The sequence below is a fragment of the Taurulus bubalis genome (genome assembly GCF_910589615.1).
Source record: "Taurulus bubalis genome assembly, chromosome: 3".
NCBI classification, from domain to species: Eukaryota; Metazoa; Chordata; class Actinopteri; order Perciformes; family Cottidae; genus Taurulus; species Taurulus bubalis.
In genome coordinates, this window is record NC_136591.1 from 14,149,819 (window position 1) to 14,161,972 (window position 12,154).

The 12,154-nt window shown below is 44.7% G+C and overlaps 1 protein-coding gene across 1 annotated transcript; it reads left to right on the forward strand.

Annotated features, from left to right (window-relative positions):
• Positions 1–1,793: 1,793 nt before the first annotated feature.
• Positions 1,794–2,741, forward strand: LOC306734293 (lysophosphatidic acid receptor 6; the record flags this gene model as incomplete). The annotated part of the gene is made up of 1 exon (XM_079215650.1): positions 1,794–2,741. The coding sequence occupies one exon, from the start codon at positions 1,794–1,796 to the stop codon at positions 2,739–2,741; it is 948 nt and encodes a 315-aa protein (XP_079071776.1).
• Between the last annotated feature and the right edge of the window lie 9,413 nt (positions 2,742–12,154).

Here is a 12,154-nt window from a genome sequence, read left to right on the forward strand (position 1 = left end):
AGCCGCTTATCCGGGGTCGGGTCGCGGTGGCAGCAGGTTGAGCAGGCCGACCCAGGCTTCCCTCTCACCCGCAACACTTTCCAGCTCATTCTGGGGGATCCCGAGGCGTTCCAAGGCCAGCCGGGAGATATAATCCCTCCAGCGTGTCCTCGGTCTTCCCCGGGGTCTCCTACCAGTTGGACGTGCCTGGAAAACCTCTAATGGGAGGCGTCCAGGAGGCATCCTGACTAGATGCCCGAACCACCTCAGCTGACTCCTTTCGACACGAAGGAGCAGCGACTCGACTCCAAGCTCCCTCCTGATGTCCGAGCTCCTTACCCTATCTCTAAGGGTGAGCCCGGCCACCCTGCGGAGGAAGCTCATTTCGGCCGCTTGTATTCGAGATCTCGTTCTTTCGGTCACGACCCAGAGTTTGTGACCATAGGTGAGGGTTGGAACGTAGACCGACCAGTAAATGGAGAGCTTCGCCTTCCGGCTCAGCTCCCTCTTCACCAGGACGGACCGGTACAGCACCTGTTTTATTGCTGCAGCCGCACCGATCCGTCTGTCGATCTCCCGCTCCACCTTACCCTCACTCGTGAACAAGACCCCGAGATACTTGAACTTCTTCGCTTGGGGTAGGCAGTTTGTCCCCACCTGGAGGGAGCAATCCACCGGTTTCCGGCAGAGCACCATGGCCTCAGATTTGGAGGCGCTAACTCTCATCCCTGCCGCTTCACACTCGGCTGCAAAACGCCCCAGTGAATGCTGGAGGTCACAATCCGAGGAGGCAAACAGGACCACATCATCCGCGAACAGCAGAGAGGCGATCCCGAGACTCCCGAACCGGATCCTCTCCGCCCCCTGGCTGCGCCTAGATATCCTGTCCATGAAAGTCACGAACAGGACCGGTGATAAAGGGCAGCCCTGGCGGAGGCCAACACCCACCGGGAACATGTCTGACTTACTACCGAGGATACGAACACAGCTCCTACTGCAGGCGTACAAAGACCGGATAGCCCGTGCCAACGGGTCCGGCACCCCATACTCCCGCAGCACCCCCCACAAAAACCCCCGAGGGACCCGGTCGAAAGCCTTCTCCAAGTCCACAAAGCACATGTAGACTGGATGGATTATTATGTGGATTATATTATATATAAATATATATATATATATATATATATATATATATATATATATATATATATATATATATATATATTATATTATATATTTGATTAAAAAAGAAGAAACTTTTAAAGATTGTCATTGAAAACTGCAACGTGTCCGACCAACGACATAGACGGCTGTATGTACCAGGGTACCGCTCGTTATGCGGAGAGGTTGGAGGAAGATGTATACGCTTCTAAAACGTTACATTTCTACGTAAAAGCTAACATTAGCACAGTACGTTAGCACATCATTATTACTACTGGGGGTAAACTAAAAAGTATACACACACTAGCTTTTTAATGATTGTAAACGTAAATAAATAAATTTACCCGGCTTTGCAGGAATAGGGTTGTTCTTTAATTTAATTGTCTTTATTGCCAGGTGATGTGGTGGTTCACTTTTACTCAGTTGCTGGCCTCTATCTTTATCATTTTAACCTGTTTTAGGAGCTGAATCAGCTTGACATCATGGATGTATTCTTCAACACACATATTGTAGACCCTTCTGTCTGCTTCTCTATGAAAACTATTTTTTTGATTTCGCAAAAATTAGATAATCTTTCTTCAGGGAGTGCAGTTAGTGACAGTGTGGGCTTAGACTTTTGCTAACCCCTCCCTCTCTCTTCTGTATCTCAGGTCATGATGTCGAACAACAGCGCCATCCCCAATGACAACGACAGTACAGGACACACCAACATCTTCTTTGTGTGCATGTACTCCTTCATCTCCGTGGTGGGTTTGATTTTTAATCTCCTAGCGCTGGTCTTTTTCTTCCACCATATCAAATCCAGATCACAAACCATTGTATACATGACTAACCTGGCCATAGCAGATGTACTGCTCATCCTCACGTTGCCCGTGAGGATCTACTACTATCTGGGATTTGACGACCTTCCTCAGTGGCTGTGTGAAGTCCTTGGGTTGGTCCTGAAGGCCAACATGTATGGGAGCATCTTTCTCCTAACTTGCATTTGCTTTGACCGCTGCATGGCCGTCACCTTCCCGATGTCGAGCCGTGTCCAGGGAGGGAGGAAGAAAGCACCGCTGGTTTGCCTCGGAATATGGATGCTCACCTTTGGTGCCAGCGTGCCCATCTATCTTTCCAAGCGCCTACAAGTCACCCATGTGGATTGTTTCGATAGCCTGCCGGTCTATGCCACAAGGCCTGCGGTGGTTTTAATCACTCTGTTTGTGGGGTTTGGAATCCCGCTCATTATCATGCTGATCTGCTCCTGGGGTCTGGCCCGTGCTGTCCGACGAAGCACCGTGGCCCAGACCGACCTGGTGGACGGCAGAAAGATCCAGAGGATGATCACCACCAGCCTCCTCATTTTTATATTCAGCTTCCTCCCTTACCACGCCATCCTGGTTCTCCTCTCTCTGTATGGAGAAGATATACCATACCCAATGGAGGCTGCATACAGCTACAGCCTGATGGTGGCATGTTTCAACACAGTACTAGATCCCGTTGTCTACTATTTCACCACCGACACCTTCAGGATGAGCGTTGACATGGGTGCTCTGTGGAGGATGTTTCTTCTGAATAGCCAAAGTTCAGAGACACAAAGGAGCAGAATGCCCAACAGCTAACGGACTGCTGAAGAACCTCTCAACAGACGCCGCTGTCCAAAAGCTTCAAAGCTCCTTCGCCAGTCCAACCCAGTCATTTTATTAGGTCCGCCAAATAAGAGTTTCTTTCATAGTCTTTTATTGAACATTTACATCTGCAGTAAACCTTTGAGGAAGCCTGAATGTCTGTATTGCTTCGACAATTGGAGCCTATTTATAACATTAAATGTAATATGAAAGGCTCCGGGGCTGGGGTGTCCACAAATGAAAACATTTACCATTAAAATGTCTCTCGTTCCCTGATTGTGTCTAGATTAACCTGATAACATTGACACCTCATATGTGTCTCCAGTATCCACGTTGAGATCCGATGGAGAACCGGTCACTCTGTCGAGCTCAAACAACGTCACGTCACCTTCTTGTTTCGCTTGTATACTTTCAGCGTACCAAATTTGGCCTTTGGTCTTGTCTTAACTATCCACAAGTATCTGAATTTCTATTTTGAGAAGCCTTATTGCGGCTTTCTTGCTAGTAGCTTTGCTCGCTAACTGAGCCCACATAGTTTTTTTATGTGGACCGAAAACATAATTGCATTTACACTTGTTGTTCAGTGTGCTCACAATGCGTCCCTGAAGGTGGTTCGGCGGATCAGAATCCGTCCTCAGAGCATTTTGGGTGCATTTACACCTGTATTTTCATGTGGTCAAGCACAATATGAATGCAAGGCCATCACCCAAAATGCCTTTTAACGCATTGATTTCCAATCTGTATCTATATTAAAATATTCATTTTGCTTGTGTTTTGTAGAAATGATTGATGTTTTTTTATTGCAATGTGCATGCATTTAGCGAATGTTGCTTTGTCTATAAATGCTATGATATGTAGCAGGGATTTTTCTAAGTGAACTAAATAAATCGTAGCATTGGGGCTACATGAATTATAACAGACTCCACTCTTTGTGTAGGAAAAATCCTTGCATTTAGAAAAGCAAAGGCAAGTGGGAGTGAAAGCAGCAAGGTTACTTTCAGTTTGGTCTCGAGGTCACATTATTGACATGTTAAAAGGTAATTTCACCTAATCTGCATATAATGTGGCGCATATACAGTGCTGATCTGTACATACACCATGTGCATTATTGGTATTTATCTTGTTTGTTTAATCCTTACACAAACAGATGTGGAAGTACACACATTGGTGTGTTTTTATGAGCAAATGTGTATCTAAGGCTTTATGACCCTTGCATGGTTTACATGTAATTTTATATTCTGGCTCTTTTTAATAGTTTTGATGTTGTAAGTAAGCACAACCACAGTGAATTACTGAGGCCAGCCACATGCAAGTGAAGGCATGCATATTTCACAGTTCTGTCAGCGGTGGCTCGGACTGGTAATCGCAAAGCATCAGGCATACCGAGTATTATCACACACAGATATATCACAGTGTATCTTGCAATCTTTCATGTGCTGTAATCTAAGGCTTTAACTGTACGCCAGATAATTTGGGTCTGCAATCTTTTTTGGAGGGCCAATTTTTAAACTGTCTTGTAGAAGTGCACGATACAAATATTAAGATTAACATTGAATTTGATTATGATGCCACATAGAATTTTAAATCTCTCAACGGATCTGTCATTTTATTCCGTCCATGGCAACAACAAAAAGATTTCCTATACTGTCAACATTGTAATTAGATAAGAGAGCCCTATACAGCACTATACCTCTGGGTCAACTCAAGGGAAATAAATCAAGGGAAAGAAGTATTTGAGTACAATTGAAAAGGTACTTTTTGAGAGTTGCAAGTGTTACTTCAAACTTCAGTTCTACTGCAACTGGGACGGCTGTTTTTCTTGAGGTTCAGTGCCCTGGATATCAGCTTCCCTGATATCAGCTGTGTGTGTGTGTGTGTGTGTGTGTGTGTGTGTGTGTGTGTGTGTGTGTGTGTGTGTGTGGAATTGTTAAAAGGTTAAAATGGTGCTACATGAACAGTCCTTCTCTTAAGTCTCCATCACAAGGCCGCACAGTTTTTAGATGGCCAGTTGAGGAACTTGATTTAAATCCATCTTGTGACTGCACACTGCTCAGACCTTCCGTTCCACCTGAGGACACGGTATAGTACAGAAGATAAAGACGCTTTAATGTGCGTTCCACTAGAACCTTCCGCTTTTTTTACTCTTCCTTTTTGTGCATTCAACATAACAGAAAGGAGACGCTGATGATTTTATTGCCTCCAATCAGCAGACACAATAGAACGCCTGCAGAGAGGAGCCAGTGTCTTTTCATTTAATTTATTGATGTCATTTTGTTTAGATGAAATAAGATATGTGGTTAACGCAAAACTTCTGCAACATTAAATGTGTCAGTAAATTCCCCGCAAGTTTTTTTTTGAAAGGCTGCTGTAACTGTCCAAAGGAAGGGCGGTTGCTGACAAGTAGCTAAGTGAGACTACAAAACATCATCACCAGAACATCGCAGCCGGGACAGACAGATGGATGATGACTATTAGGGCTCATTGCCAAAGCAAAGTGAGTCCACAGAGATCCGGCATTCAAATTATATATTGTTCTAATAATGTGTAGACACAAGATCCTTTTGGCCGTAATTCTGCTTTTATCGCTGACTTTATTACCTGTTCCTGGTCATGGGTGCTGCTGCTGGGACACGTGCCTGGCCTGTCGCGGCGCCCACGACACATGACACCGCTTCAGAGTGACCGACTGCACGTGAGGAGCAAGTCCTCTCCTGCAGGTTTGTGGAATGGCGGCAGGAGGAAGTTGATTGCTTATGTGGGTCGTGGTTTGCAAGCTCAGACAGTTTTTACGTGACACACACACACACACGATAAAGAGACAAGCACAGTGTCTTTCATGCATTAATCCCCACACACATTTTAGTAGCCATTAAGTTTTTCCTTAGTGACACGTAAGCGGAAAGAAGAGAAGCAGAAGGCAACGGGGACACTGCAACGTTAGTGCTGGCTACCTTCTGCTTTGGCTTGCGACATTTTCAAGAGACAACTGTGTGACGGAGAAGAAGGCGTTGCGCTCGCATCTGTGGTTTCCTGTGTGTGTTGAATAAGGGACCTCAAGACATAAAGACTCACACAGACATAAAGGCTCCACGGCTGTAATGGCCGCAAGTTCCCACAGTACAAAACTGGCTACTTGCAATGCACATACTTGGAAAGGAACTGGGTTTTACATGTGAAGAGCGGCCCCCTGCAGCTGAGAGGAGAGCTTGGTAGAGGTGGTGGTGGTGAGGGGGTCATGAAGGAGTGATGTTGGAAATTCTACTTTAGACAGAGGTTTTTCCTTCGGTTTCATTATCAAATGTTACAAAACATCTGCAAAAAAACACACACACAAAAAAAACTCAGCTGCAGACGAGCAGAGCCGGAACATGGTCCCTGGGCGCATGTCTTCATTATTTTGACCAGGGTCTCAATATTGAGATCATGATTATTAAACACATTTTTCTCAATGGCTTCTGGAAACGTCTTCATTTATTTCTTTAGATAACGGCTGCCTTTCTGTGCCTGGGCCTCTCCAAGCCGATCTAGAGCCGGTCTGTTATGCTCAATGTGAGATGAGGGGCCTGGAGACCGAAATGGTCCACTCACACTTTAAGCACCTTTGCATCTTTGCCAACAATATGTTTTGCAAATCTTATTTTACATTATCTTAATTCATTCTGCAATAATTAGGTATTATGGCCACTTGGGGGCAGCAGAAACAACTAGTGTAATTTAACACATTATCACCTCTTAGATTGTCAGCAGTTGCTTATTTAGACATGCAACACTGCCATTCGTTAGGAGCAGTGTGATTGGTCTCTACCACCTCCAGAGGGAAACCTCAGCTGAGAAGGAAACAACAAGCTGAAATATAAATAATTTTGCATTTGTTCAATATTGGGGCATAGTTTAGGGCCATATCGCCCACCCCTATACCTGACTCCAATTCATTAATACACGCCTTAAGACCTCATTATGGCCTATTAATTGTGATTTTGTATGAATGTTATTTTTATAGAATTCGGAACCAACTTTTATGAGCGCAACTGTGCTCCGTCGGAGGTAAAGGCAAAACTGTATGTATGTGTGTGTGAGAGATAATCCATTTGGTTCTGATGTGTCAGATTTTAGTCTCCTAACATAACAAGTCTTCCTGTGTTCATGTGGAGGTCACAGGGCGCTTCACGTGCTGCTGGTATGTTTGTTATCACGTCCAGAGATCTGCTCTCAGAGCTGAGGAGCCCCAACGAGCCACTGTGGCTCTCTTGCTGCTTTAAGGGGTGAAAGTCAGTTCAACTTCCACTGGAAGCAACATGAGTGGGGAAATGCTCACAATGCGATTAAAGGCCATACCGTGTTGTTCCTCAACAACATCGTCTCTATCGCCATGGCGAGGTGGCAGTTCACTTTTATACTGTGATCTGTAGGCTTTTAGCTTCCATCTTTATATTTTTAGCCGCCCAAGGATCCTTCTCAAAACTGGACCGAATAAAAACACATGTCCGCCTATATTCTGTGAATTCTTCCATTGATGCCCAGCTCTTCTGGATGGCTTAATGAAGTTGATGACATCACAACCTCAACTTTTGGCATTTGGGGGATGCGTTGAGTGCAGGTACAATTTACTTGACCAGTCCCAACCTCCCCAAACAGGATGTGAAAGCCTTTAGCTCAAAAGTATAGTATGTTGCCGACCGTATCACACAAACATAGATGTTTGCATCTAATTTGCGGTAAGTTTTCCCCTCTCTGGAGTGCAGTTAGTGCCCGTGTGGGCTCCACCATAGCTCTGACAGCTTGATGGAGTGGTTGCAGGGGGCGAGGTCGAGTGGATGGCGCAAGAACCCGTTGCAGAGGGTACTTAAATCTTCTTCTTTAGTTTTTCCATGGTGACTGGCATTTAAACAAAAATCTCCATAATAACTCCTTCACACTCATTTCTCACTCGGCCACAAATCCTCTACTTTCCAGGTGTTTGCAGGGAGCCTGACGGCCTCTCTCAACTGCAGCTGCACCTCTTCTGCAGGAACTTACACCACCATCTAAAATAATGTCTCTGCTTCCGTCTCCACGTCTACCTCCTGGCTGCTTTGCTGTCCTCAGCTTCTCGTCTCACAACACATCATGTCTCCTCTCCTTCTTTGTGCTTGAGTCTTTTCTTGGATCCCTCCCTGAATATTTCTTCTCCTGTACTCTTTTTGGACGGTTGGCCCTCCCACACTGCATGACTCGCCTTCGCAAAGAAGACACTCTTGGCTCTTGCTCACATTTTTTTCTTCCCACGTTGAGGCCGAATCACTCCTACACATAGACATTGTCCAAACTTCCAACAGCTCTTGAACACTGAACACACTGCCTTAAGGTCGGCCTACACTAAAGGATTTATCTAAACAGATGTTGAAAATAACAACATGTTGTGATATATTTAGCATTAACCACCACACATCACACTAACAGATTCCATCCATGAACAGTGTCCCAGCTGTCAAAACCACAAATCCTTGTGAAACCTTTATGGCGTACTCTTTAGTGTAAACAAATACGGCGGACAAATGAGCAATGCTAGTTTCTGTGCGATTTTGCACTGAAAATGTATAAAGAAAAAAGAATGGATGAAAATCATGGAGACGGCGTATTGTTGTGGGAAAAAGAAGACAGCGTTCAGATTTATATTCTTGATCAAGAATACAATCTTACAACATGTCCAAACAGAATCTGAATCGCTAAATCTGAACGAGATACCTCCCTTCACGCTACTTTCCACCAATCAGATTTTAGCAAGTCGACCCGGACACATCTGGACGGATGTTTACTTACATATTTCATACTCATTAACACATATTTGTTGCGTTCCTGTCCAGTTCAGGTTGACTTCTTGGCCGGTCATATAATCGCCTTGGCATGTCCCACCATGAGTGTACAAAGGTTCTAGCTGACATTCTGACAAGACAGGCCATGTTCTCTGGGTTTCTGGGAAATTGAAAATGTCCTTCTTACTCCTACTTTATGTTACGTGATTGTACTTTCCGCGGAGGTCTTTCCTTCTTCTGTTCGCTCGATTCCTAATAGGCTATCGTTCTTTCCCACATTACTGCGCCATTGGCTCAGATTAACCTTTGCTTTTTTAACTCACTATCTGGCTAGAAAATCTTTAGAACCACCCAATATATCCGGGCTTTGCTGACCACTGTTGGTAAGAGTAGGGGAGCCCGGAACGTGTGTGCTGGCCATTAGACCAGGATCACACCGACACACATTGCATCAAACCCGCCTCTGCAAAGCATGTTGGGCCAGACAGCGCGGTCGGGCTGAGCACGCGACGCAACCTTGCGTTCAAATGTGATTAGCGAGAAAAAAAAATGCATTTAAGCCGAATTATTGAATTATATAGTTCATCATAATGCAGGGCTCTCAAGTTTTTAAGACAGGTAAGAGTGACATATCCTCCTCCCCCCTGCCCCCTATATTATTATTAGCTTTATTTTCATTGGTTGCTGGATTATATTTCACCCAGATACAACAGATACGTTTTTCTGATTGGCTATTCGTGTAGCCCATTTCTTTTTTTTTATTGGCAGGGGATTCGGGGAGACGTGCTTGATTCCTCCATGGTGAGGGCAGCGCGACCAGGTCATGTTTGCGCGCTGCGGCACATTAAATAGCCTAGAGTTTTTTTTCAGCGTGAGAAATACGATGTGTGGCGGGAGGGCGTGACTTAAGACCGAAATGCGTGACAGTCACGCTCAATGCGTGACACTTGAGAGCCCTGATAATGAAACATGCCGCCCATATCAACCTGTTCAACAGTTCCCACCACATCTACCGGCATCAAAACAGGAGGGAAGTGGTAAAGTAAAGTTGTGAAAAGTTGAGATTATTTAACATTTTACGGACGTTTAAAAAACACGGTTTTGCTCGCGTGTCCGAATCAAAGTGAAGCATGATACACTTTTCATTGTTGAACCTCTTGATTTCTAAAGTCTTCTGCTGGAGAACCACCCAATGGAAAGATGCGACGCAACCCCAAAATGAGCTGAACAGTACATGAACACATGTTTTCTGAAAGCATTTGAGGCGAGAAATAACCTCAATACCATGCACTGACAGAATATTGATCTATTTTCCCACCCCTTCACACTCTTTACATCTCCTGGCCTCCGCTCTGCGTGAGACTCCATCAACTACAGGCTAAGATTAGAGGCTCTCATACATTTTAAAGCAGAAAAACCCCTTTGAACATGACGGAGGCAGAAACGTTCACAGCAGGCTGCGGTGGCAGCAGGGGTGTGGGGGGTGGGGGGGTACCTCTACTACTACTGGACGAGGAGCTGCCAACCGGGTGGACGGGGGAGAGGGGTGAGGAGGAGGAGGGGGAGGAGGACAAGACGGACTCATGTATCCACCCAAGAGGTCTCAGATGACCGCACCGCGCTGCACGCGCCGCCTCCGCGCCAGAGAACGGGGAATAGCCTCTTTCAGTGAGCAAGAAGTTGACCCACGAGCCGGAGGGAGTTCGACGGACTTCACCCGCCGTCTTCTGCTGGAATTCCGGCTGGAGAGCAACTACAGGTCCGGCAGGAAGAGGGCTCTGCGTGAAACTGCTCCGCTATCAGTTGGTGAGGCGCAGTGCACGTCTGTGGAACAAGGTGAGTCTGCTTCATGGGTCAGCGGGCAGTGGGACAGAGACAAACCCACACGGTTACACTTCAGGCGCTAGAACATCCCACTGCGGGCGCGTGACTTCCAGGAATACCATCTTAATCCAACAAAAACTTTTTTACTGAGTAGAATATAGAATATTTACAACAGTGTGCTCATAAAAAGGGGATTCCAGCAATGGAATCGCAACATGAGATATTATGTTCATTAATAATAGATACTCAATCATAATAAACCAATAAATACAAAAATATGTATTTTTTATTTGGTATAAAAAAAACACACAGTTTTCATTTTATCTGTGGTGATATTTATTCATCCAGATTGTTTTGGTGTGAGTTGCCAAGTGTTGAAGATATCCATTTCTAGCACAACATAATGCAAACACTGGAGAAAAAAAAAATCAACAATGTCTCTTATCAGCAACAATGACGTGTTGCTAAATATATTCCACAGACCTAGTTGTGAGCAGTTTCATGTGGGAAGTGTGGTTGAAAGAAAATAGTTCCCACATGAAACTGTACCCCAGATCTAGTTCCATTATATCAAAGAGAAGGCAGACACCATACGGCTGATATCACCAAAACAATCTGGATTGATGAATGGAACTACAGGTAACCTCAAAATGAGAGGATCAACTATCCCTTTAAGGTCCCTGCTCTTAATTCCCGACATACAGGCGGTTTACTGTTAATCACATTAAGCCCATTGTCTCCTGGGTAATTAGGGCACATTGTGTGATGTATGTGAAGTCCGGAAATGAATTGATTGTCTTTAAAAAACAAAAACAAAACCGTGATGACTTCATATCTAACTGCACTGCTGGTCACACGCAAGTGGCACATAGTCTCAAGTACACAGAACACTTGTCGGCTTATGGTGCAGGAATTTGGGCCAGCAGTTTAGGGGTAATCTCGTTTGACTGATCCTGGAGCATTAACCCGGCCTGACTGGGCCAGGTTAAACCATGGTGCACCAGGTTAGTGGAGTGGAGCACCAGAGGGGGGTACGAGCAGGACTGCATCAGTATGTGGGGGTTTATCCTCATTGTGGTGCACAAACAGTCCGTTTAGAAGCACGGGTTAAATACCCTGTTGTGGCTCCTGAAGCATCTGTTTTACATTCATGAAGCACATTGATTCCAAGAGATGTTTTTGTGTTTGAAGTCAGAAACATCAAGGGGCAGTATTTTCCCAGAATATACCGAAATATTACAAACGTGTTCAGACTTTTCATCATTTCAGTAATTTAGAGTACTTTAAGACATTTAAGACTATTTTTCAACTGATATTTGCTTTTGACAAAACATTGTGATTAATAGGGTCACACTCAAAGGGATTTTTTTAATGCAGCAGAGTGCTGTCTATTCACACTCCTCAATGTGAATACGCTTTACTTGCGTAAGTTTACACACCGGACTATTTGTGATAGTTCGCTTCATTCCCGACTTTTTATTAAATGTTTGTTCATGAAAGCACTGCCGAGTTATGAAATGATTTTGTGTGTTGTATTACCTTGTGTCCTTAATATGGACTTTTTGGTTTATTGAATGTAATGCTGCGTTCACACCAAACGCTTTGCAAATTCGACGCGCGAGTAGATTACATGCAAAGTCAATGCACAGACGCGATAGGTTGCGAAAAAGCATTTTTCTCCGTTTTATGGAGATAAGCCAGACGCAGTTCCTGGAGAAGTCGGTGAAATTCACCGAGCTGTGTGCGGCTACAGATGGTGTTATGAACCCAAACACGAAGACGTTTGATGTT